General features: G+C 40.2%; 1 protein-coding gene across 4 annotated transcripts in view; it reads left to right on the top strand.

Annotated features, from left to right (window-relative positions):
* The window catches only part of LOC105030966 (interleukin-5 receptor subunit alpha), a 30,208-nt gene extending 5,590 nt beyond the window's left edge, over positions 1–24,618 (top strand). For 2 of the 4 annotated variants that reach the window (XM_034290418.1, XM_034290417.1), the window contains 10 exons: positions 8,095–8,193; positions 12,380–12,510; positions 15,700–15,835; positions 19,468–19,570; positions 20,100–20,275; positions 20,789–20,925; positions 21,501–21,636; positions 21,755–21,845; positions 21,976–22,057; positions 23,111–24,618. In XM_034290418.1, coding sequence (XP_034146309.1) covers positions 12,508–12,510; positions 15,700–15,835; positions 19,468–19,570; positions 20,100–20,275; positions 20,789–20,925; positions 21,501–21,636; positions 21,755–21,845; positions 21,976–22,057; positions 23,111–23,212 — 966 coding nt within the window. In that variant the 5' untranslated portion in view covers positions 8,095–8,193; positions 12,380–12,507 and the 3' untranslated portion in view covers positions 23,213–24,618. Of the gene's footprint in view, positions 1–8,094; positions 8,194–10,444; positions 10,796–12,379; positions 12,511–15,699; positions 15,836–19,467; positions 19,571–20,099; positions 20,276–20,788; positions 20,926–21,500; positions 21,637–21,754; positions 21,846–21,975; positions 22,058–23,110 lie in introns of those variants that run through there. The other 2 variants (XM_010905115.4, XM_034290419.1) reach the window with 2 other exon arrangements.
* Positions 24,619–24,825: the final 207 nt, after the last annotated feature.

Genomic DNA, 24,825 nt, shown 5'->3' with positions numbered 1-24,825 from the left:
TCTGCGTTCATCATGAATGATACAATGAATGTCCTTAAGAGACATAGGTCTATGAATGTCCTTAAGAGACATAGGTCTATGAATGTCCTTAAGAGACATAGGTCTATGAATGTCCTTATGAGACCCAGCCAACATCCAGGCTCAAATTCCATTGAAGATATGTGGTGGAGACCTGAAGATGCCATTTGAGACACTCCCTATTCCAATCTGGCAGAGCTTGAGAGGATCTCCAAAAACGAATCCAGGTCACAAAACTGGTATAAGCATACCCAATAAGACTTGAAGGTGCAATTGCTGCCATACGCACACCTATAAAGTACTGAATAAAGGGTATGAATACTATGTCAGAATCATCAAGGTCTTTGCATGGCCCAAGCTGACCCTACGTCCTCTGAGGGCAACATCTCTGCTCTCCCTTGGATTAGGTACTTCTGTGTGACGTGACCCTGCTACGCGCCTTCCTCTTCCCTCTACACACGGTCACTTTGCTCCATCATATCCTCACATGGTCTCGTCTATCATTGCTGTGCGAATCTCCTTTGAGATCCTTCTGTGGCGACACACATTCCATGCAAATGGATTGTTCCTGCAGATAGTTGGCCCAACATACTAGTCTGGTTTATTCCTGTGTTCGTGCACCAACCATGACTGATACTACCCAGAACTTGTATTGCCCTGCTACCCTTCATGTTCTCAGTACAATGGCTTATTGTAATATGTACAATAGTGTGACTTGTACTGTTGTGACTTGAAGTTGGATCGTTGTGGCACATCATGCCTGTTAGGTCATCCTGTTGGATCAGCCAACAGCTCTTGACCTTTTCTAGAAGTGATTGTCAAAACAAAAGAGCCGACAGGCTCCACAGATAAACCAGCTCTCTTGGTAACACACAACCTTTTAAACAAACACGCATACACTGTCAATAATCTCGATTTGATGACTTACACGCACACAGTCATGCATGTACACACCCACACGCATGCACACGCAGTGTACAAACAGTACACAACAGTAAACCAGTGTGAAGCCTTTGCACCCATTTGTGGTTGTTCTGTGTTGTGAATAGAGAAGAAGACCTGTGTGTCATCGATTGATAAGCGAGCCTCAGGCCAACACGTAACTTAACAATAAAACAACAACACTGGGGCAGACTGGGAGGGGTTGCTACCTGTGGTCTTACAACAATACAGGTTGTTGTGTTGCTGAATGTTATGCTATCACACAATCCAGGAAATGTTCCTTGCTAAATGCAAATCTGCTGTTTGCTTGGCACTCTTTCCCCAAAAGAAACATTACTATGCACTCGAGTCCACTCACAGATGCAACAAGGTGGCTAATATAACTGATGATTCAAGAATGGTCACGTCCTGAGATGGCAGGTTGGAATAAATAAAGTTGGAATAAACGTCTCTTATAGACACAGATCAGTCTCTGACATCTATTTTTGAGGGACTTTTGCTCACTTGTCCTTACAAAACAAATTGAGTGAGGTTTGAGGGGTGTTTGGCATGTACTGCCAGACCTCAGGTCCTGCCACAGTATCTCGATTGGATTAAGGTCAGGACTTTGACTTGGCCAATCCAAAACACAAATCTTATTTCTCCTGAGCCATTGTTGGGTAGATTTGCTTGAATGCCTTGGGTCATTTTCTTGTTGGAAGACCCATTTTTGGCCTGGCTTCCTTACATTGGCTGCTTGTTAGGGTTAGGGCTGATTTTAAGGTTTTACTCTTAACCTATAAATCAATACATGGACTTGCTCCTACTTACCTTGCTGAAATGATCCAGCCATACATACCTACACGTAACCTTAGATCGCAAGATGCAGGCCTTTTAATTGTACCTAGAACTTCTAAACAAACAGTTGGGGGCAGGGCCTTTTCTCATAGAGCTCCACTCCTGTGGAATGATCTGCCAATTAAGGTTAGAAATGCAAACTCAGTGCAAACTTTCAAGTGTCTACTAAAAAATCATCTCTACAGCACGGTTTATAATTAGGTGTAGCCTGGCCCGGGGGCGTGAAGGTGACCAGTAGGCTTGATACTGTCCACCCTTGCTGTCTTGCCAGGTGGGCTTTCGTCGCCACTGGGATGCCCTCCCTCCATTGCCTTTCGGGGGAAGAGTCACTGGCTTGTTGTTGACTCTCTGTTGCGCACTTGTGCAATTGGGCTGTACGCTGCTAGCAATACTTGGCCCTCATTCAGGGGGGTTGCGGTTGGTGGGTGTCCCTTTGGTTGATGCCTGGCAATGTGGTTGGATTGATTTCCTGCCTGTTGGGCCCTGTCCGGGGCCTCCCCCGGGTAGGGCCACAGTGTCACCGGACCCCCCTGTCTCAGTTCCAAGGTGTTACGCTGCTATATTATTGTGTTGGGGGATATGAGGGATGCACTACTAACTTTTCTCAGTCTCCTCCAGTTTTAAATTTTAGGAGGAGATGAGGTCCTGGTCCACACCTGCGGATTACCTGGTTTGGGGGGCCCGTTGCTGTCCCTGTCCTTGTCCACCTGGTCATACTTCTGACCTAGTCTAGAATCAAATAGACTCTGGATTTAGCCCGGAGAAATGTATTTATTATTCCAATTGGATTCTTAATATCTCACCCGGCACAGCCAGAAGAGGACTGGTCACCCCTCTGAGCCTGGGTCCTCTCTAGGTTTCTTCCTAAAATTCGACCTTCTCACTGAAATTCAACACTACTGTTGTTTGCTCCTTGGGGTTTAAGGCCGGGTGACTCTGCAAAGCACTTTGTGACAACTGCTGTTGTAAAAAGGGCTTTATAAATACATTTGATTGATTGATTGAGTTTTAGCCTAAAATATCAATTTTGATTATGACCAAAAAAGTCAATTTTGGACTCATCTTTGCAAATTATGGACTTCCAGAAGGTTTGTCCAGGTGGTTTCTGGTAAAGATAAGATGGACAGTTTGGTTATTTTTTTGACAGTAGAGGCTTCCTAGCAATCCTCCAATGTATGCTATTTTGATTCAGGGTCCTTCTTGTTGAAGCATGCAGAATAACCTGGAAGGAAGGTCTGTAAATATGCAGATTTTAGGTTTGGGTTGGCATTTCTCTTTTTTTTTTGGATTGGGCATAATTTAAAAGGGCATCCACTTTCAGGCTGAGTTGCTGTCATGTTAAAGGCTTTCCATTTGTAGATGATTTGCTTTACGGTGGACTGTTGGAACTTCTTTTGGAGATGATTCTATAGCTTTCCCCAGAAGTGCTCTCACTACCTTCTTGCTGATGTCCTCCAAGATTGTTCTCTAGGAAAGGCGGGATGCATTCACATATATGAGTAACGCCAAACTGTCCAGGTTTCTTGTCTCCAGTTCATCCCACCCAAACTCCTTCCTAAAGATCCCACTTTTGATTGGTTAATTTGGTACCCAATTATTTACCCACCTGATTCTAATTACCTACTTGGTTACTCTACTGCCTCTACAACACCACTTTTCCAGCAGCATATGGTATCTCACCCAGGGAGGACCCAGCACAAAGGCTGCTTAGCTTCATAGGCCAGCTAGCAGTGTGATGCAGGATGTAACTGTTTCAATGTCAAAGGCTATATTAAATGGGTGGGAGACTTACTGTCTTGTCAGTATTCTATGCAAACGTCTATTATCCAATGAAGAAAACTAATAACTGACACACACTCTCAAACAAATTACTGAGCTAATGATACCGAGCTGCCTTTTAGATTTACCAACTATCACCAAGACCATATTTACTAACCCGGATAGTTTGGTCCTTGGCATTCATGTTGCTGCACCATTTGGTCATGTTGAAGCAAAAAACATTTCCTATGAGACTTCTGTGCACGATTCCAAGAATGTGCTGGCTCTCTACAATACACTAAAATTCATTAGCAAATATAAAATGCTTCATCAGCTTGTTTAAAATGTAGTCAGTGCTTGTGGTGAAATTCAAAGAGTTGTAAAACTGGTCTAAGAAAGGTAAAACAGGAAAACATGCCCTAGGACACTGGACTAAGGAGGTGTCCCCTTTATAACACAATATGATCTCAAATTCGTTTCAATGAGATTCATTTTCAGAAAACTTTCCTGGCGCCAGTTCAAACGAGTTAACATGATTAAAATACAGGATCTTATTGACAGGGTCGCCCTCAAGCACAAGGCCAACTAGAGCCATAGTGTCAGCATATTTGAACACGTTGAAAACATTGTCTTTGATCGTTTTTTCATTAGCTAGTTGGCTTATTGACTGAGGATCATTCAGTTGAGACTCCTTGTGTGGTTAGCTCCAGGCCTTTTCAGTTCATGTATAATATATAATGATACTGAACTGTATCCGTGAATTGGGTGCAGTTGAATTAGTCCGAATAAGACATGGTGAATGACATGGTGAAAACGCCTTTCTGTTGTTAGAGACAGACTGTGGTTTCCGTCATCTGTGGCTGGCTGCTATCTAAAGTCTCATATTGAATCTTTGTTTAAAGTCATTTAAGTCATCGGCGAGTGTGGCAATATTCACCTGGGTGCGATGTTTGCTTCCTTGCTTCCCTGTCCGGTATAGAGTTCAGGCAACTCATGTTAAGATTAAGTGTAAACAGCTTTTCTAACCGTATTTCAGAACTGAAGGAACAATAACAACCAGAGAAGACTTTACCAGCAAAAGGACATAGGCTACACTGATGGTGGAAGCCATTTGTAAGCCTCCAAAAACAGCGCTGACAGGTTATAGTTTGCTAAGTACACAAAAGCAGCGGTAAAATCATACAGTGCCAGTGGAAGCAAAACCTAGGGAAAAAGCAAGCAAGTCTCTGTGCAAACACAAGTTTTATCCGAGATCCGATATGATAAGACATTATGTGGTTGGGTATGATGCTGATCGCGTGACATTACTTTCATGAAAAACACTGGTAACCTTCCATTGAATGCGCATTAACAACAGAGTTTACATGTTAAGTGTGCCCTGAGGCTCAGAGTCTACAAGGCTCACACACTGCAGGCAGAGGAGCGCCCTGCAAGAAACCAAGAACTCGCGCCTGCCAGTACCTGCGCAGTAGGGATGCGCTTGTTGACTCATTTAACCTGCAGTTACAACGGCAGTGCAGGCAGGTTTAAGGTCATGAAATGGCCCGCTATTTGGATTAAGGGCAGGCGGGTTTAAGGTCATGAAATGGCCCGCTATTTGGATTAAGGGCAGGCGGGTTTAAGGTCATGAAATGGCCTGCTATTTGGATTAAGGGCAGGCGGGTTTAAGGTAATGAAATGGCCTGCTATTTGGATTAAGGGCAGGGGGGTTTAAGGTAATGAAATGGCCTGCTATTTGGATTAAGGGCAGGCGGGTTTAAGGTAATGAAATGGCCCGCTATTTGGATTAAGGGCAGGCTGGTTTAAGGTCATGAAATGGCCCGCTATTTGGATTAAGGGAAGGCGGGTTTAAGGTCATGAAATGGCCCGCTATTTGGATTAAGGGCAGGCGGGTTTAAGGTCATGAAATGGCCCGCTATTTGGATTAAGGGCAGGCGGGTTTAAGGTCATGAAATGGCCTGCTATTTGGATTAAGGGCAGGTGGGTTGCAGGAGGGTTGAACGTTGAATGAAATTGTGAGGCTTAACCGATTTGTTTTGCAATAATCCTTCAAAACTAGAAAAATAGGCCAATATATGCTTCTCAAAGGAAACTTAATATTTATGCTGCCTGCCCGCACCTCATTCGAAAAGTGTGAAGCACTTTACAATGATCTACACAGCACTGATGAACTGATATTGAGAGCAGCATTTTCTATATTTTTGCGGATTTAGGTCAGAATTTGCTTTGTTATTATAGTCAGGCGGCTGGATGTGGATGCAGTGCGAGTAGCCTGTCATTAACGTAATTTCAGTGTTAGAAACGTTCATGTTTAATTCCACCTTACAGTTGCTACATGACACTGCATTTTAGAAAAGGCTTCCCTACACTATGGACCGGTTTCGCAGAAATGGATTAAGCCTAGTCTAGGACTAAAAAAAGTAGTTCAATAGAAAACTCCATAAAGCTTGTCTTTTTAGTCCTAGACTAGGTTTAATCTGTGTCTGTGAAACTGGCCTTAAAGGTCTGACTGGTGCTTTACTAAGTTTGGGTAGAGAAAGAACAGATTTGAAAAATCTGTGGTTAAAACTGAACATGTAGTACATTTTTCTACATTGCATGTTAATGAATTTACCATTGCCAAATGCGTTGGTAAACAATACTACACCTATTCAACTCCAGACAATTCTGTAAAACACCATTCCAAATTTCCAATTGACCAAATAACAAAATTAAAATGTAACATCAATAGCCTAAAATTTAAATGGGCTGCTCACCAACATGCTGAGGGCATAGGATGTCTTATGTGGCTTGCTAATAGCTATTATCACACTCCCTCAATTCAAATATTTGAAAATGTATTTTTTTGTATGGAAATGTTCTGGATACATATCAGTCCTGTAACAAAAATGAACTGAGTTGTATTGGGAGGTATTAAGATGGAATTCCGAATGTTGAAGCTGAATGAATTTCCCCCAGAATTTTTGGCACCTAATAAGCTTTTTTTCTCCAAATTGCTTAAAAGTCCAATTGGAACCATGAGAAAATGTCTGATCTCAAATGTAAACTCCAATGTCTACCTTCACTTCAGATTCTGAAAAGCCTGTTAAAATGTGTTACATTTTACCTTGCTTAATTATCAAGGGGAAACATATGGCCATTATCCCACTGTTATTATCAGACTTTCTGCAGCTAAATATACTTACAGAAATATTTAGGGTATTTTTGTAATGAGGGCTAAAATAACATCTAGATAATGGACCCTGATAAGCAGTTGGTTAATTTGTTTGTGTTCACATTTCATTCCAGCCTACAATCTTCTCACTGCGTTTCCAGATCTTTCAGAGCTCAAAAAGCCTTCTTTATCCAGCAGTAGAATTGTCTATAAGAAACCAGAAGACTGGTCTTGTCATCTTGTTCACTGAAATAGAGAAAGACCAACTGGAGCATTGTTGTTATCTTTTTCTCCTGATGATGTTTTCCTTCAATTGATCAGCTTTCTACCATCTTCTTGAACTGCATGAATACCAAGTGGGTGTCCTAAAACTGGGAGGGAGTCATTATCGGATTTTGGCCAGGATATGATTCTGGTCAAATGAAGACATCTTCACACCCATGTCTCTTGAATCTGAGTTAGGGTGCGGGCTATATTTCCTCACATTATGTTAAGGTTAGGCATCAGAGTAATGAGGTTAGGGTTAGGATTAACATTAGATTATGGTTAAGGTTAGGCATCAGAGTACTGAGGTTAGGGTTAGGATTAACATTAGGTTACGGTAAAGGTTAGGCATCACAGTACTGAGGTTAGGGTTAGGATTAACATTAGGTTACGGTAAAGGTTAGGCATCACAGTACTGAGGTTAGGGTTAGGATTAACATTAGGTTACGGTAAAGGTTAGGCATCACAGTACTGAGGTTAGGGTTAGGATTAACATTAGGTTACGGTAAAGGTTAGGCATCACAGTACTGAGGTTAGGGTTAGGATTAACATTAGGTTACGGTAAAGGTTAGGCATCACAGTACTATGTAAGTACAATGGAATTGAACTCGCAAACATCAACTTGAAAGTTGGTTTGCCGAAACATTCACCAACCATCCATGACCACAATACCCTAGATATCACACACTCTATTTAACAACTGATGCTTTCATAACTTCCCGTAGTGGTCAGGTTCCAGCAGTAAACAGCACTTCTCATATGTTGACACCGAACATGACCGTGAGCCTTTAAAGACCAATAGCACTGGGAAACGCTGATATTGAACAACAGCTCTGTTGATATGGTCATACTAAACGTAATTGCGTTTTCCAAAATAGTTGAAAATGCGCTTAACCCCTGCGATGATGGTTTCTAACATGAGCAAAAATGGTTGCTTTTCGTAAAGACTCATTTAATCTGCAGTCAACCTTGTAGAACACTGCTCCTTTCTGTTGCAGGTGGGTAAACATTACGTGTTCACATTTTGCCTACATAAAATGTGAATGATCATTTGAACATCATTTTCGAATTATTGAAATCATTCTAACTAAATGTACTCCAACCGTTTTCTTTTATTTTAGGTATGTAACACCACTGGTGAACATGTTGCCCATCCTGTTTCTCAGGATGCCAACCATTCCTACACCGGCAGAGAACCAAGAAGGGCAAGCCACTGCTAGGTGAAGGTCTGTCTGTTTACTTTGAAACGAGACAGCACAATGAATATACCTGATGCCATACGTGCGATTTTCCTTTTTATTTTGCTTTTTGCGTTTCAGGACTGAGATGTTAGTATGGGATTTGTACACTTTGTAGAACCGTAGAACCTTTCATAGAAAATTCCAGGACAAACCTTTCACTGATAAAGGAGTTTTTAGTAGAAACCATCTGTCATGTGGAGAACACACAGAACCAAAACCAAATTATTGGCTTCCGTTTTCCTTCTGCTTTCTCTGTGGGTCAGGCATCTGACTCAAGGGCGGTAAGGTCAGGCGTCTGACCCGAGGGCGGTAAGGTCAGGCGTCTGACCCAAGGGCAGTGAGGTCAGGCGTCTCATTCGAGTGGTGAGGTCAGGCGTCTGACCCGAGGGCAGTAAGGTCAGGCGTCTGCCCCAAGGGCAGTGAGGTCAGGCGTCTGACTCAAGGGCGGTGAGGTCAGGCGTCTGAAATTAGGAATAGCAGCCTAACATTCGGAATTCCATCTTACATTTGTTTGCAAATACAATTAAAGATATGTATTTCTTTTAAGCCTCATCATAGTCCCAAAGGCCCCTTTTAATTGCAAAACTCCTTCTCCGAACCTGACCAGGCTTGTTGGACATAACACAATAAGTATTTACTTTTTCATCTGATTGTCAAACAGTTGCATCATGGCACATCGTTTAGCCATCAACGTGTTTGGTTTGCCCAAAATGTGTTGAATGGAAAGAAACAAAATGTATAATGACATTTGGCAAATTTCATTAGCTTCTACATGGAGAGAGACCACATTCTGTTTGCCAGTCACACAGACACTATATTTTTTATTTAACACAGTGCAACAGTGCAAAGTTAAATCCCAAGTCTGATCCCAATGAATTGCCTTCACGTTCTGTATTGAGTCAGGGTTTGTGAATATTTATTAAAATCACTGTCTCATAATCATTTTGATTACCCTGATTTACGTATCCTATGATACCATTGAGACCACCGCGGTAAAGTTTCATATTCATACATTCACTCATTCGACTCCTCCCATGTACCGGTTAAACTGTCTTTGGTCTGCCGTCCGCACCGGAGAAAGGACCACTTAGGGACCAAGGTAAAAGTGCAGTCCTCAGAACGATGACATTTTGTGATACAGTTGTTAGCTTCTTTAAAGTGGTGCTTTTAGTTTATAAATCTCTGAATGGTTTAGGACCCGAATACATTTCTGATATGTTTGAAGAATATAAATCGAGCAGGGCTCTTAGATCCATGAACACACGTGAGGAAAATTTTAAATATTAGTAAATTAGATAATGTACTGAAGAATATACTAATGTAATTTGGGTTGAATATCTCAAAATGTGAAAAAGCAATTTCAAAAGGATTCTTTAAAATATTAGTACAAAATATGTGGTTGATCATTTATAATAAATCACTGTTGAGACTATTAGATAATGTAATGGAGAATATATTGCAGTGATTGCTGATGAATATCTCCACTTTTGAAAAATCGATTTCAAGTTATGCGATACAAACTGTATCATTAAAAGGCTTAATTCTGAGGACTGTACTTGTACCTCCGTCCCTAAGTCACGGTCGGTGTCAAATCTGGTCCTCGAAGCCAGTTCCACTACATTTTTTCATTGCAACCCCTCTAAATCAGGGACCTATTCAGACTTAATACACCAAATGGGTCCAATTAATGTAGAACAGAAAACCAGCAGGCTCCGGCCCTCGTAGAGTAAGATTTGAATACCCCTGCCCTAAGTAGTCCGTCCGCTGGCACATAGACACAGTCTTGTCCGGCATTCGGCACTCGGCGGTCGGCAGACCAAATACAGTTTTACCGGTGCTTGGGAGTAGTCGAATGTGTGGATATGAAACCGCGGAAATCTTTACCGCGGTCTTGAATCCAGGTTTGTCGTTACGCTGAAGGTCTTCTTCAATATCGAGCTTATCACCCCACCTCTCCGAAAATTGCTGTCATTGTGGTTAATGGTTTAAACCATGACAGAAAGGTGGGGGGGTTTTATTTTATTTTGGAAGCTTTCGTTTTCACATTTTAATGAAAAATAAATAAAAAGGTCATATTAATACACGCTCGATTTAAAAAAATAACAGGAATTATAAAAACAATTATATTGTGTGAAGACACCCCTACGTTCGAATTTCTTTCAGGTTGCTGTCCATCCCCACCCCATTCTCACTAAGTAGTCTACCTTAGATTCGTGAAGGCTATTTCTTCTTACAAACTCCATCCAACCTGTCATTCCGCTGCGTGATACAGGTTTCACCTGCGTCATTTAATTGAATAGAATTTAATGGAGCCCCAATTACTTAATTGCCAGTGTAAATAGTGTACTTGCATTTGCTTAAGCCCATCTGAGTGTGAGATTGTTCTATTATTCGCTCAGTCTGGGAGACAATTAGGCACACTCTGGACTCAAGAATACTGCGACTTCCCGGAGTTTTTGGAAGCGCACCAGATCACAATTACACACCGCACCGGACGTCATGATGTGGAAACATTTGGAATGTCTATTGGCTCTACAATGTTTTATTTGTTTGGTGCGACCGGCGTTTGTAGATGAGAAAGGTATGCCGAATTCGATTTATTTTACTTTGCATAATCTAAAACTACAGCATTTTCTATATCATCAATGCTTTATCACAACTTAAACATGAACTGCTTGATTCAAGTGGGGAAATACTGTATATGTTCCAACCAGGTTCGAAGTTGTGGAGAAATGCATGTGTATTTCCTAGTTGAGTGATTAATTTATTGATAAGCACTAGACCTCCCATATGGAAAATAAATATATTTTTGCAATGCAAAATATATGTAGAATATATGCTGAATACATTTAACTTAAATCAAAATACATTTCAGGTGTCAAAATGTATTTCACCTTTTATTCTGAAATGTATTTAAAAATGTATACATACATTTAACTTTATTCAAAATACATTTCAGTTTTGTCCAAATGTATTTCACCATGAACAATGCTCTCATTACAATTGTAATGTATTACAGAAAATACATGACAACATTTATTTTGAAGCCCATATTAAAATGCATTTTTCAGGTCCTGTGAAAGTAAAAAGATGAAATGTAATTACCCACGTATTGATTATATCACATTTAGGTGTTGAAACACATTTTATAGATGTGTACATTACCAAAATACATTTAATCTTAGTCACAAATACAGTCTAACGTACTAAGGTAAACTTGGTAATACCACTACTTGCCTCTGCTGTCAACTTAATCCTGTTTGTAGTAGTGGTTGGCATGCTTACCTGTGGAACATAAGGTCGCAGGTTTGAAACACCACCTTGCTGAATGTCTGACATATTTAAAAAATGCATTAAATACATTTTTTACAAATATTTAGGGGGTCAATTTCTAATATTTTGACATATTAACCAAATGTATTCAGGAATATTTTTCAAATGTGTTTGGAAATATATTTTCAGTCCTTCGCTCCCCACGTGCATCAGTGAGCCTTGGTCTTCCTTCCTTGGACCACTTTTGATTGGTACTGACCACTGCAGACCAGAAACGTCCCAAAAGGGCTGAAGTGTTGGAGATGCTCTGACCCAGTTGTCTACCCATCTCAATCCTTACGTTTGCCCATTTTTACTGCTTCTAACACCAACTTTGAGGACAGAATGTTCACTTGCTGTCTAATATATCCCACCCATTAATAGGTGCCATAAATAATGAGATTATCATTGTTATTCACTTCACCTGTCAGTGGTCATAATGTTATGGCTGATCGGTGTATCAGTGTTATTCGCTTCACCTGTCAGTGATCATAATATTATGGCTGATCGGTGTATGTAGTATGTGATTTGAGATTGAACCTAAATGAAAGTACCTGTTGCAAGGATTGAGTCCAGTTCCATTGAAATTCTTATTTGTAATAGTTGATCTAACCAACTTCTTGGATCCTGAGTCAATTTTGCATCTGTCTAATCATATTTCTAAGCTCTATTTGACAAATATATTACTACAGTTATTAGGTTATAATTGATGCAACCTAATTATAAAGCATGGATAAATTATGATTGTTGTATGGTCTCTGCTTCTCCAAGTCATGGCCTATTGTTGCAAAGTCGAAACTAGTCTGATCTAAATATAATTTGCTTTGATGATCATGTCCTGTAAATTTTTCAGCACTCCCTGAGCCATGTGACCTGTCATTGACCTGGATTAATGAATTCCAAATAAAGCTGTCATGGAACCTATCAAAGGATTTGGACCCATCATGCCGGGTGTCATATGAGATCAAAAAACCAGAAACAATGGTGAGTCAAATGTTTCACTTGGGCGCATGAAAAGGAATAGGCAAAAAAAAATGTATTTGAAGATACAGACAGAAAATATTTTGAAAGAAGAGTGGACCAGATTTCAAACCCAAATTGAGTTTAAACAGACTTTAATCCATGCTGATTCAGCACATTTGCACCAGAGGTAGCAAATGAAACTGAATGACCACACTGTGGTCTTAAAAAAAACATCCCCGGAGCTTGGCCATTTTAATGGTGCGATCATGTATCTCTTATTCCCCTTAATACCTTTTTTTTTAAAAACTTTTAAAGGTGCTTCATGTGTTTTATTGTTGAAGGAAAGTGAAAGGAAATTATGATCCTCCACAATTGTAGGGGAGGGAACTATTGTTTACAAGAAAGTATAACAAGGGACGAAATGTAATGTGTATCACCTTTATTGCAAATTTGCTTGGACATTGTTCAATGCTCTTTTTTCTGGCACCTTGTTTCTTTCATAAGTAGTAATACATAAGGTTTTGTCAGTATACTTGGCTAAGATCTGAAAGGTCATTGCTGCAAATTAAGGAGTTAGCGTGTTGAAAATATCAGTTTCCCTGTTTGGAATAGCATTTCTGCTGCTACAATGAGAAAGCTACCCCACAACCAGACAAACCAGAATTGGTCACGAAACACCTCCTGTTGCTAGTTTGACTAGATTCTATCAGTAACTTGTTTTGTTGAATTCAAGTCAGCCAATGTGCTAGCAACTAAATGTGTTTTCAAATGTGTTTGTAAGTGTTTCAAGGAATGACATCCAATTGAGTATTTTTGGATATCTATGGACGTGATCGAGTTGTTCATTCCACATGTTACATTGTCATGCTGAATCGCAGCGTTCTTATCGCTTGCTTGGAAGTTAGTAATCTATGGCTAACACAGTCCGCCAACATACAGCCATAATAATAGCAAAATGAATACATTTGAGTTTAAGCTGCTTCATAGTGATTTTAAATTAGAAATTAGTACAGTACATACAGTATTACTTGGCACAGAGAAGTTTACCTTCACATCAGGAATCTGTTCATTGCAATATCGCATTGCAAATGAAACCTTAGGATAGAAGCTATCTTAAGAATTGTTGCCCCGTCATCAAAACCAGTCACATTCTTAACTGAAAATGTCATGCGTAACCGGTATGATAGGGATTCTACTTTCTGATTATACACATATAAACAACATAATACATATCCAGCCCAAAAAGTTAGGTTTTGAGTATACTTTTGGTAGAAGTCCCAGACCGCATCTTTAATATTCATCACATTATAACCAGAGGGGTGGAATCCTGAATGATTATTTGTCTGAAAGCTGTTGTATGTCAGAAAGCATACCACAGGTATGACAAAGCATTTATTTTTAATGTTCTAAAGACATTGAAAACTGGTTCTTTGTATAACTTTGGGTTTGTGTTGTATGGCCAATATTACCCAACATGCCTAAGAGCTACAGGTGCTGGTCATAAAATTTTAATATCATCAAAAAGTTGATTTATTTCTGTAATTCCATTCAAAAACTGAAACTTGTATGTTATATTCATTCATTACACACAGACTGATATTTCAAATGTTTTTCTTTTAATTGTGATGATTATAACTGACAACTAAGGAAAATCCCAAATTCAGTATCTCAGAAAATTTTAATATTACTTAAGACCAATACATGAAAAGGATTTTTAGAAATGTTGACTAACTTAAAAGTATGATCATGAAGAATATGAGCATGTACAGCACTCAATACTTTGTTGGGGCTCCTTTTGCCTGAATTATTGCAGCAATGCGGCGTGGCATGGAGTTGATCAGTCTGTGGCCCTGCTCAGGTGTTATGAGAGCCCAGGTTGCTCTGATAGTGACCTTCAGCTCTTCTGCATTGTTGGGTCTGGCGTATTGCATCTTCCTCTTCAAAATTAACCATAGATTTTCTATAGGGTTAAGGTCAGGCGAGTTTGTTGGCCAGTTAAGAACAGGGATACCATGGTCCTTAAACCAGGTACTGGTAGCTTTGGCACTGTGTGCAGGTGCCTAGTCCTGTTGGAAAATGAAATCTGCATCTCCATAAAGTTGGTCAGCAGCAGGAAGCATGAAGTGCTCTAAAACTTCCTGGTAGACGGCTGCGTTGACCTTGGACCTCAGAACACAGTGGACCAACACCAGCAGATGACATGGCACCCCAAACCATCACTGACTGTGGAAACTTTACACTGGACTTCAAGCAACGTGGATTCTGTGCCTCTCCTCTCTTCCTCCAGACTCTGGGACCTTGATTTTCAAAGGAAATGCAAAATGTACTTTTTCATCAGAGAACATAACTCCGCAGCAGTCCAGTCCTTTTTGTCTTAAGCCCAGGCGAGACGCTTCTGACGCTGTGTCTTGTTCAAGAGTGGCTTGACAAAAGGAATGCGACAGCTGAAACCCATGTCTTGCATAAGTCTGTGCGTGGTGGTTCTTGAAGCACTGACTCCAGCTGCAGTCCACTCTTTGTGAATCTCCCCCACATTTTTTAATGGGTTTTGTTTCACAATCCTCTCCAGGGTGCGGTTATCCCTATTGCTTGCACACTTTTTTCTACCACATCTTTTCCTTCCCTTCGCCTCTCTATTAATGTGCTTGGACACAGAGCTCTGTGAACAGCCAGCCTCTTTAGCAATTACCTTTTGTCTCTTGCCCTCCTTGTGCAAGGTGTCAATGGTCGTCTTTTGGACAGCTGTCAAGTCAGCAGTCTTCCCCATGATTGTGTTTCCTACAGAACTAGACTGAGAGAGCATTTTAAAGGCCTTTGCAGGTGTTCAGGGTTAATTAGCTGATTAGAGTGTGGAACCAGGTGTCTTCAATATTGAACCTTTTCACAATATTCAAATGTTCTGAGATACTGAATTTGGGGTTTTCATTAGTTGTCAGTTATAAATCTAAAAATTAAAAGAAATAAACACTCGAAATGTATCAGTCTGTGTGGAATGAATGTATACATTATACAAGTTTCACCTTTTGAATGGAATTACTGAAATAAATCAACTTTTTGATGATATTCTAATTATATGACCAGCACCTGAATACATAGGCACTTGGCGTTGCTTCAAGCAAAAGAGCCTATAGCCTTATTGCTTAATAAATTCAAGACGTGAAACACATGCTCTGTTAAATGTGAAGATACCGATTTTGTCTTTCTTTGCAGGTAACACACAAGTCTTTTGTAGAGTTGTATGTATTTTTGGTGGACGCAGTGACTTATACAGTGCAAACGAAGCCTGAAGAGTGCAGTGACCGAACCATAAGCAAACCTGTTAACATTACTGTCACTAAACCCACAGGTAGGTGATGTGGTCAACAATGTCTGCTAATCCCAGAAACGTAATAAAAACATAACAGACTATAAACTGTTCAAGAAACCACTATAATCTAGTCGAGATTATTACAAGCTTGTAGGTGATACCACAGTTGTTACACATTGTGTACCTGCCTAAACTCCACTGTGTGTGTCTGATCACATGCCATCACTGACATTTTATACTATACAGATGCTTCTTAGGTTATTAGGTAATGCCTTAATCACCCTATCTTGAGCCATGAGTAGATCACTCTCATAGTATGTTGTCAGGAAGCATAGATTAGAATATGTCCATAGTGGATAATTGTGGCTACTCCGTACTAGTCCTGTGATTCTCAGGTTAGTGAATTTAAAAGTTAAAAGTCCAACTAGCCTGACTGATGAATAATGAAGATGCATCCTCTCACAGAATGTGCTTATAACAGAACTGTTATGTAGCTGGTTTGTTCATGCCTAGATGAGAATATTCGAAGACATGCAGAATTAATACATTTTAATAGTATAATATGAATCACAAATGTAAGATTACATTTGATATGGAAAAAAAATAAACAGTAATGGGACTTTAAAAATCTTCCAAATAGTAACAGTCCTTGTTGGCTCAATCCTAATTTTCCACCCTAACTTCATATAGGCCTATTTATGAACAGCCTACTCCCATTAATGGGAGTTATTGGTTCAACATTTCACTGTAAGTAAACATTTTCTGTTCATATTGTGACTGAATGGTATCAGGCCAGAATAGTTTGATTGGCACGAAGCTAGTTAACTTGATTGATCCAGCTCGTCAAAGTTCACAGGTATAGGTAAAATTAACAAAAATATATTGCAAAGTATGCATAGAGGTTAAAGTGCCTGGCTGACACATGCACTTAGCCAGAAAAGAATGACCAGGAACTGCAGTCATTTTCAGCATTCTGCCACGAACATGCTACGCAAATTCTCACAAAACTGTCCTTCTATTAGTTATTATAATAAAAGATACAAAAAATGTGAATGCAAATAAAATACACATTCAATTTCTGTAATTGCATATTGTACAATGACTCATTTATAAATGGAATGAAGAAGGTATTTCACTTTAAGATTACTAGGGCAGATTGGGCTTCTATGCGAATGAAAGCACAATTGGTTGGAAACAATCGTACCTTTTTAAAATAATTGGCCAATACCAACATCACATTTTTGCCTATAATCAGTCAAACCCATTTGCTGGCTGTTATGTTGGTTCATCCCTTTAATAATTCAGGCAAGTGGTGCATTCAGGCGATGAATACAGTGATTGCTGATTTTGTACTTTTGCCCATTGACAAAGAAATGATCAGTCTATAATTTTAATGGTAGGTTTATTTAAACAGTGAGAGAATAACAACAAAATCCAGAAAAACGCATGTCAAAAATGTTGCAAATTGATTTGCATTTTAATGAGTGAAATAAGTATTCAATCCCCTCTGCTTAGTTCTTAGTGGCAAAACCATGGTGGCAATCACAGAGGTCAGACGTTTCTTGTAGTTGGCAACCAGGTTTGCACACATTTCAGGAGGGATTTTGTCCCACTCCTCTTTGCAGATGTTCTCCAAGTCATTAAGGTATCGAGGCTAACGTTTGGCAATTTGAACCTTCAGCTCCCTCCACAGATTTTCTATGGGATTAAGGTCTGGAGACTGGCTAGGCCACTCCGGGACCTTAATGGGCTTCTTCTTGAGCCACTCCTTTGTTGCCTTGGCCCTGTGTTTTGGGTCATTGTCATGCTGGAATACCATCCACGACCCATTTTCAATGCCCTGGCTGAGGGAAGGAGATTCTCACCCAAGGTTTGATGGTACATGGCCCCGTCTATCGTCCCTATGATGTGGTAAAGTAGTCCTGTCCCCTTAGCAGAAAAACACCCCCGAAACATAATGTTTCCACCTCTGTGTTTGATAGTGGGGATGGTGTTCTTGTGGTCATAGGCAGCATTCCTCCTCCTCCAAAAACGGCAAGTTGAGTTGATGCCAAAGAGTTAGATTTTGGACTCCTCTGACCAGATGATTCAGATGTTCATTGGCAAACTTCAGACGGCCTGTATGTGTCCTTTCTTGATGAGGGGGACCTTGCGGGCGCTGCAGGATTTCAGTCCTTCACGGGGTAGTGTGTTACCAATTGTTTTCTTGTGACTATGGTCCCAGCTGCCTTGAGATAATTGATCAGCCCAGAACTACCAGGGTAGTTCTAGGCTGAGTCCTCACCGTTGTCATGATCAATGCAACTCCACAATGTGAGATCTTGCATTGAGCACCAGACCAAGGGAGATTGACAGTTATTTTGTCTCTTCAGGGGCAACAACTGTTGTCACCTTCTCACCAAGCTGCTTGGCGATGGTCTTGATGCCCTCCCTCCAATGCCTCTCGGGGGCAGAGTCACTGGCTTGTTGTCTCTGTTGCGCACTTGTGCAATTGGGCTGTACTCTGCTGGCAATACTCGACCCTCATTCAGGGTGGTTGCGGTTGGTGGGTGTCCCTTTGGTTGATGCTTGGCAATGTGGGTGGATTGATTTCCTGGCCCTGTCCGGGGCCTCCCCCAGATGTCACTGGACCCCCTCCCCCGTCTCAGTCCCAAGGTCTTACGCGGCTATGTTATTGTGCTGGGGGAGTAGGGTCAGTTCTCCTTTTCCACTATAAATCCTTGTTGATATGAGGAATGCATTTTCTGAATTTTCCCAGTCTCCTCCTGTTTTGAACTTAGTAGGGCATGAGGTCCTGGCCCACATCTGCGGAGTACCTGGCTTGGGTGACCCATTGCCGTCCCTGTCCAGAGTCCTCCTGGTTGTGTTGCAGATCGAGACGATGCCTGACAATTTCAGCTGCCACTGTGCAGACACCTCCCCCGTGTTGTCCCTTTCCTTGTCCATCTGGTCATGCTTCCGACCTGGACTAAGTTTAAATAGACTCTAGACTCAGCCCACACGCATTCATTAATTATTACCAATTGTAATCTTAATATATTCACCTGGCACAGCCAGAAGAGGACTGATCACCCCCCTGGGTCCTCTCTAGGATTCTTCCAAAATGTTGCCATTCTTAGGGAGTTTTTTCTAGTCACTGAAATTCATCACTACTGTTATATGCTCCTTGGGGTTTAAAGCCAGGTGTTTTGTAAAAGCACTTTGTGACATCTGCTGATGTAAAAAGGGCTTTATAAATACATTTGATTGATAGCCCATTCCAGCCTTGTGTAGGTCAAGAATCTTGTCCCTGACATCCTTGGACAGCTCTTTGGTATTGGCCATGATGGAGATTTTGGAATCTAATTGTTTCTGTGGACAGGTGTCTTTTATACGGATGACAAGCTGAGATTAGGAGCCCTCCCTTTAAGAGTGTGCTCCTAATCTCAGCTCGTTACCTGTATAAAAGACACCTGGGAGCCAGAAATCATTCTATTTGAGAGAGGTCGAATTCTTATTTCATTTTTGTTGTTATTCTGTCTCTCATTGTTCAAATAAACCTGCCATCAATATTATAGACTGATCATTTCTTTGTCAGTGGGCAAACATACAAAATCAACAGAGGATCAGAATCTTTTTCTATATATTCACTCTCTCTCTCTACCTCTCTCTACCTCTCTCTCCCTCAACAGAATTGGTTAAAAACTTCAACTGTTCCCTATACACCTCTACAGCCATGAACTGCAGCTGGCTAATAGCCAGTCAGGCACCAGAAGACCTCCTGCTCTACTACAAGTGAGAACTATATTACTTGTCAAAATCAAACAGGATCCACACATTGACTTGATAAAATTACTCTTGCCCTAAATTATTTTGCCGGTGAAACATTAATTGCCTATTTTCAAGCATTTTGGGGCCAATTAACTCTACTGATCTTGCCTATGACCTTCGACATTATTAGGTTTAAGAAATAAAATGTTTATTTAAATGAATTCATCTGGCAAGCGATACATGTCTGATTAAATTCCACATCATCCTCAGTCCACATCGCAAGAGGCATTCGTTCAGGCCTTTTATATGCACTGAAAACCGAAAAGTGTCTCTCACAATTATCTAAAGATCCAATATTCCTATAAAATCTTTAAAGAAATGTGTTTTTCTCAAATCAGTGTACATAGTTTTTGATTCAAACACTTTTTCCGTGTATAATGTTGTCAGTGTCTAAGTGGTTGACTGATCAATGAGAGTGAGTAGTGTTCATTCAGTGGCTTCCATTCAGCTGAGCAGTGGTAGACTCTCACATCTCTCATCCCTAATGTTTCAGGTACGCTGGTGAAAATGACATCGAACAATGCAGTGATTACCTCTACACGGCCGGTCAGAGGACTGGATGTCACCTGAGAGGCAATATATCTGAACAGAAAATGTACTTCCAGGTCAACGGGACTGTTAATGGCTTGTCTGTACGGAATACCTTCCTGGTGGAACCGTTAAAGAATAGTAAATAATTCCTTTTATTATTTTTTTGAAGATTTTGCTTTAAATGACATTCATAATGCCATCATAAGTAATACTTGAATATGTTACAGAACATGACTTAGTACTTACTCTTAAGTGTTAACTCTTTCATACGTTAATCTGTTATTATATCAAATCAATCAAGAAACACTGTCCTGAAGTTGGCATAGTAGTTAGGTGTTCTCTGCTGTATTTGAGCTGGAGTACAGTCCTCACCTCTGAACGCATAACCAACAGGCTAGAGACCTTGTGGTTCCATCATTAACTAAATTAATATTTAATGATTTTAAGTTTGAGACCAAGTCTATATCTTTCACATGGAACAGTAGATCATTCCAGAATAATGGAGCTCTGTAGGAGAATGCCTCCAGATATTGGTGTGGAAATTCTCGGTACAGTAGATGCTGGCATCTTGTTAGTAAAATTATACCAACTAGTCATTATTAACACAGTACCACTAATCTAATGCCATACTGTATGTTTGATTCTCTTCAGTCAAGCCCCAAGCCCCTAAGGTTAAGATCACCAAAGAATCAAGGAGTCTCAGTCTGAGCTGGGCCCCCCCGGATTTCAAAGATCGATTCAACTGCTGGAATTACACATTACGCTACAGCAAGTGTCAGGAGACTCAGGTAAGGCCTGGATGTGTTGCTGAAATTATTCATGTGGCCCTTTATTCTGAAAAGATTCCAAGTAGTGTTTCCGATAATTTCATATTTCACTAACTCTGGTATGACAAGGCATGTTGAACAACAGTTAGGAACAGTCTGTAAGCACAGCCACATTGTCTTGTGTTTTCCGTAGTGGTCACTGGTCTAACAGAAAAGAGCAGATGGTAAGCACAGCAGCATTGTCTGGCGTTTTCCATAGTGGTCACTGGACTAACAGTTGGGTTTGGCCAATGTTACTTAACCTTTCTTACTGGAATATTGCGTCTGTAGACACTAAACTTCCTCTGAGTTAGCACTAGTCATCGCCATGATGAAAAAGTTAGTCCCACACAAACAGCCCGCTGCAGACTTTGGTAAATAAATTGGTGTCCTGCAATTGAGACAGGCTACGTGTCTGGATTACAAAACAAATGAACTTTTGTGACATTTTTTGTACCACAGACCTGCTGTATGTTTGGTGATGGAAGGGCCTTTGCCATCTGCTGTTTGTACATGCTACGATTTGAGCTTTCCTCATTATTGTATTTTTCTTTCAGTGTAAGAACATATCGAAAAAAACAAACGAGAATATACCGTACGATCCAAGATGCCAGTATAGGTTCCAGGTGAAAGCAGTGTATTCCGATAAATGTGGAACGGGTCAGAGTGACTGGAGCGAAGAGGAAATCTATGGTATTCTTTCTTACTTTTTTTCTGTTTATGTTATGTGATGCGCCTGTTCGTTGTAGTCTTAAACACAGATTCAGTCTAAAATGAAAACCCTCCCACTGATGTTCTGGTTTGTTTTCAGGTGCGGAGGACTCGTTAATTATTGTGATTGCCATCATCGTTCCAGCCTCATTGTTCTTATTCGTCATCCTGTTTCTTTGTTGTTTAATGAAGTAAGTCAACCTCCACTATGTACATGGGTCTACATTCTGACTGTATGTCTGGGTGGGAAGGAGGGGGATTCAATTGGTGTTTAAATTGATAAATAGTTATTTATTCCTCATGTTTTTGGATCTTTTCCAGGTACAGAGAAACTATTTTTCCCAAGATTCCACAGCCGTCAGTGATTTTGAAAGGCATGTTGAACAACAGTAAGGAGCAGACGGTAAGCACAGCAACATTGTCTGGTGTTTTCCGTAGTGGTCACTGGTCTAAAAGTAAGGAGCAGACGGTAAGCACAGCCACATTGTCTGGTGTTTTCTGTAGTGGTCACTGGTCTAAAAGTAAGGAGCAGACGGTAAGCACAGCCACATTGTCTGGTGTTTTCTGTAGTGGTCACTGGTCTAAAAGGAAGGAGCAGACGGTAAGCACAGCCACATTGTCTGGTGTTTTCTGTAGTGGTCACTGGTCTAACAGTAAGGAGCAGACGGTAAGCACAGCCACATTGTCTGGTGTTTTCTGTAGTGGTCACTGGTCTAAAAGTAAGGAGCAGACGGTAAGCACAGCCACATTGTCTGGTGTTTTCTGTAGTGGTCACTGGTCTAAAAGTAAGGAGTAGACGGTAAGCACAGCAACATTGTCTGATTTGTTCTGTAGTGGTCACCTTTCTAACAGTTGGGTTTGACCAATGTTGCTTTACTTTTCTTACTGGAATTTTACGTCAGTGTAGACAATAAACTTCCTCTGAGTTAGTATTAGTCATCGCCATGACTGAAACTACACCCACTGCACAGTTTCTTACAAATTGACAGTTACTTCACATTCTGACTCATATAGACCACTGCACCTTAATCTTTCCTTTCCAGAAAAGTTGAAAAGGAAGGTTTTGAGTGAGGAAAAGAAGCATTCAATTTGCAGTGGTCTCTTAATTTTAACTCTTCTGTTCCTCACTCACAACCTTCCTTTTCAACTTTTTTTAGAAAGGAAAGTGAAAGTGCAGTGGTCTCTTTCTGGAGCTGTACATGCTCATGTGAGCTCCCAATAAAGATGCCCTCACATACAAAGTATTGTGTTCAGTAATTATAGTGTCCAAATATTGGACTGCAAATCTGTCTCGTTCAAGTGGAAAGGGGAATGTAAGATAATTTTACAACACAGTACACTTGCTCCATACAAAGCAAGCACTATGTACACTGAACAAAATTATCAACACAACACTTTCATTAGCTACAAACATAACATAAGAAAAAAGCAATACTCAATTCACTTTGCATTACAGGCCTTCAAAAGGAATCTCTACATTCCAGTCGAGGAAAATGTGGAACATAAGATCAGCCTAGAGATTGTCCCACCTCTTCCCATAATGCAGCCTGACTCCTGAGAGACTACACACACATCCAGTAGTGATAACTACTGTACAGACAGCTACATATATTGTCTGACCTGGGAGGCAAGTGACTTCAGTGTCGTTGACCCCGAAAGCAAGCCTTCTTAAGGTGGGCCCAAACTGGACTACTGATAAGTGTCAGGAATTGGAGATCCACAGTTGATGGACCACCTTAATGAGCTGGATACTGACTGACAGTATGTGCTTAGGAGGAACTTTTTCATGTTTTGGTTTAGTAACAGTTGTGAGGTGTCAAAAGTCAAGGCCAAAACAGGAAACATTTCCTCATGGGGTATTTATCTGGCCTACAACTTGTTGTGAACCTACTGTACTGATTTTTACCTCATCTCTCTGTATTAAAAGGAAAAACTTCAATTTCCATAATGTATAGAATACCTTACAGCTGGGTGTTGTCTACTGTATGTGTATAAACCGTTTGTTCACATAATGGGTCAAATAATTGCTAAAGTTTTGCGTCATGGTATTGTTTTGTCATGGAATTGTTATGTATGTCAGGGACATGAAACACCCACACATGGAGTATCACTCCCATCATGTTTTTTTTTTATTTTTTATATACATGCAGAGACACTTCCTTGGTAGTACACCCAACCCTTTATGACAGAAAGGAATGAGGAACATACTTTGAGATAACAATAAACAGGTTCAGACAGTTCTGTAATCTATTCTAAAGTATATATCTCTTGGATATTCAAAAACACACTGGTATTGTAGGGAAGAATGGTTTACTGAAAATTGGTGACACCTCGCAATACGCAAAACCAATACGTTTTGCTTGAACAGAGCTCCAAGGGTGTTCTCTAGTCTAACTCTGTGTACAGTGAACTACAAAGGTATTCGTACAGTGACAATATAACTGGATTTTTGGCCCGGTATTTCAGCACTTTGGAAAACTTGATGTATGCTGTCATTTTTTTGTATCGTGGACAACTCTACAAAATGTGTCTACTTGGTCTGAAAATAGTAACATGTAGCAAACTTTCAATACACAATTCTTCAGAGTACTATGAAGATGGAAGAGAGTGGAGTTAGCGAGCCAACAATTGTCAATTCTAAATTCAGTCTTTAACTCCACTTACCCTGAATGAATTGACTAAGCTATGATTTAAAAATATTCTAAAATATTGTGACATTTGAGGAAAATAAATTATATAATATGGAATTAACAAAAAATGTATAAACCAAATGTTGATGTTATTTTTTGACTGCACAATGAATGTGAAAGTAAATGCATAGTAAAACATTTTTACTGTAAATGTACATTTGTAAATGTAAATGTCATTTATTTTGTTAAGGTTTTAACATGCTGCAGATTAAGCACCACCAAATCACACCAAAGATGATATTAACAATAAGCAATAAAATAAGGCGCTACACCACACCTGGTTTCACTAGCTGTTTTTTAACGGAGAGCTGTAGTACCCCAGTAATGATTTGTGTGGAAATTTAAGTCGTAACAAGGACCAAAATGGGTTGTTTCACTACTGGTGAATAATTTGGAATGTTTTCAGACTGCTCCACTTTTTCAACATTTTACAACCTTATTCTAAAAGGGATTAAATAGATTTTTATTTGATCAGTCATCA

The sequence above is a fragment of the Esox lucius genome, chromosome 24 (assembly GCF_011004845.1).
Source record: "Esox lucius isolate fEsoLuc1 chromosome 24, fEsoLuc1.pri, whole genome shotgun sequence".
Classification (NCBI taxonomy): domain Eukaryota; kingdom Metazoa; phylum Chordata; class Actinopteri; order Esociformes; family Esocidae; genus Esox; species Esox lucius.
This window is presented reverse-complemented; position numbering and strand designations above follow the sequence as displayed.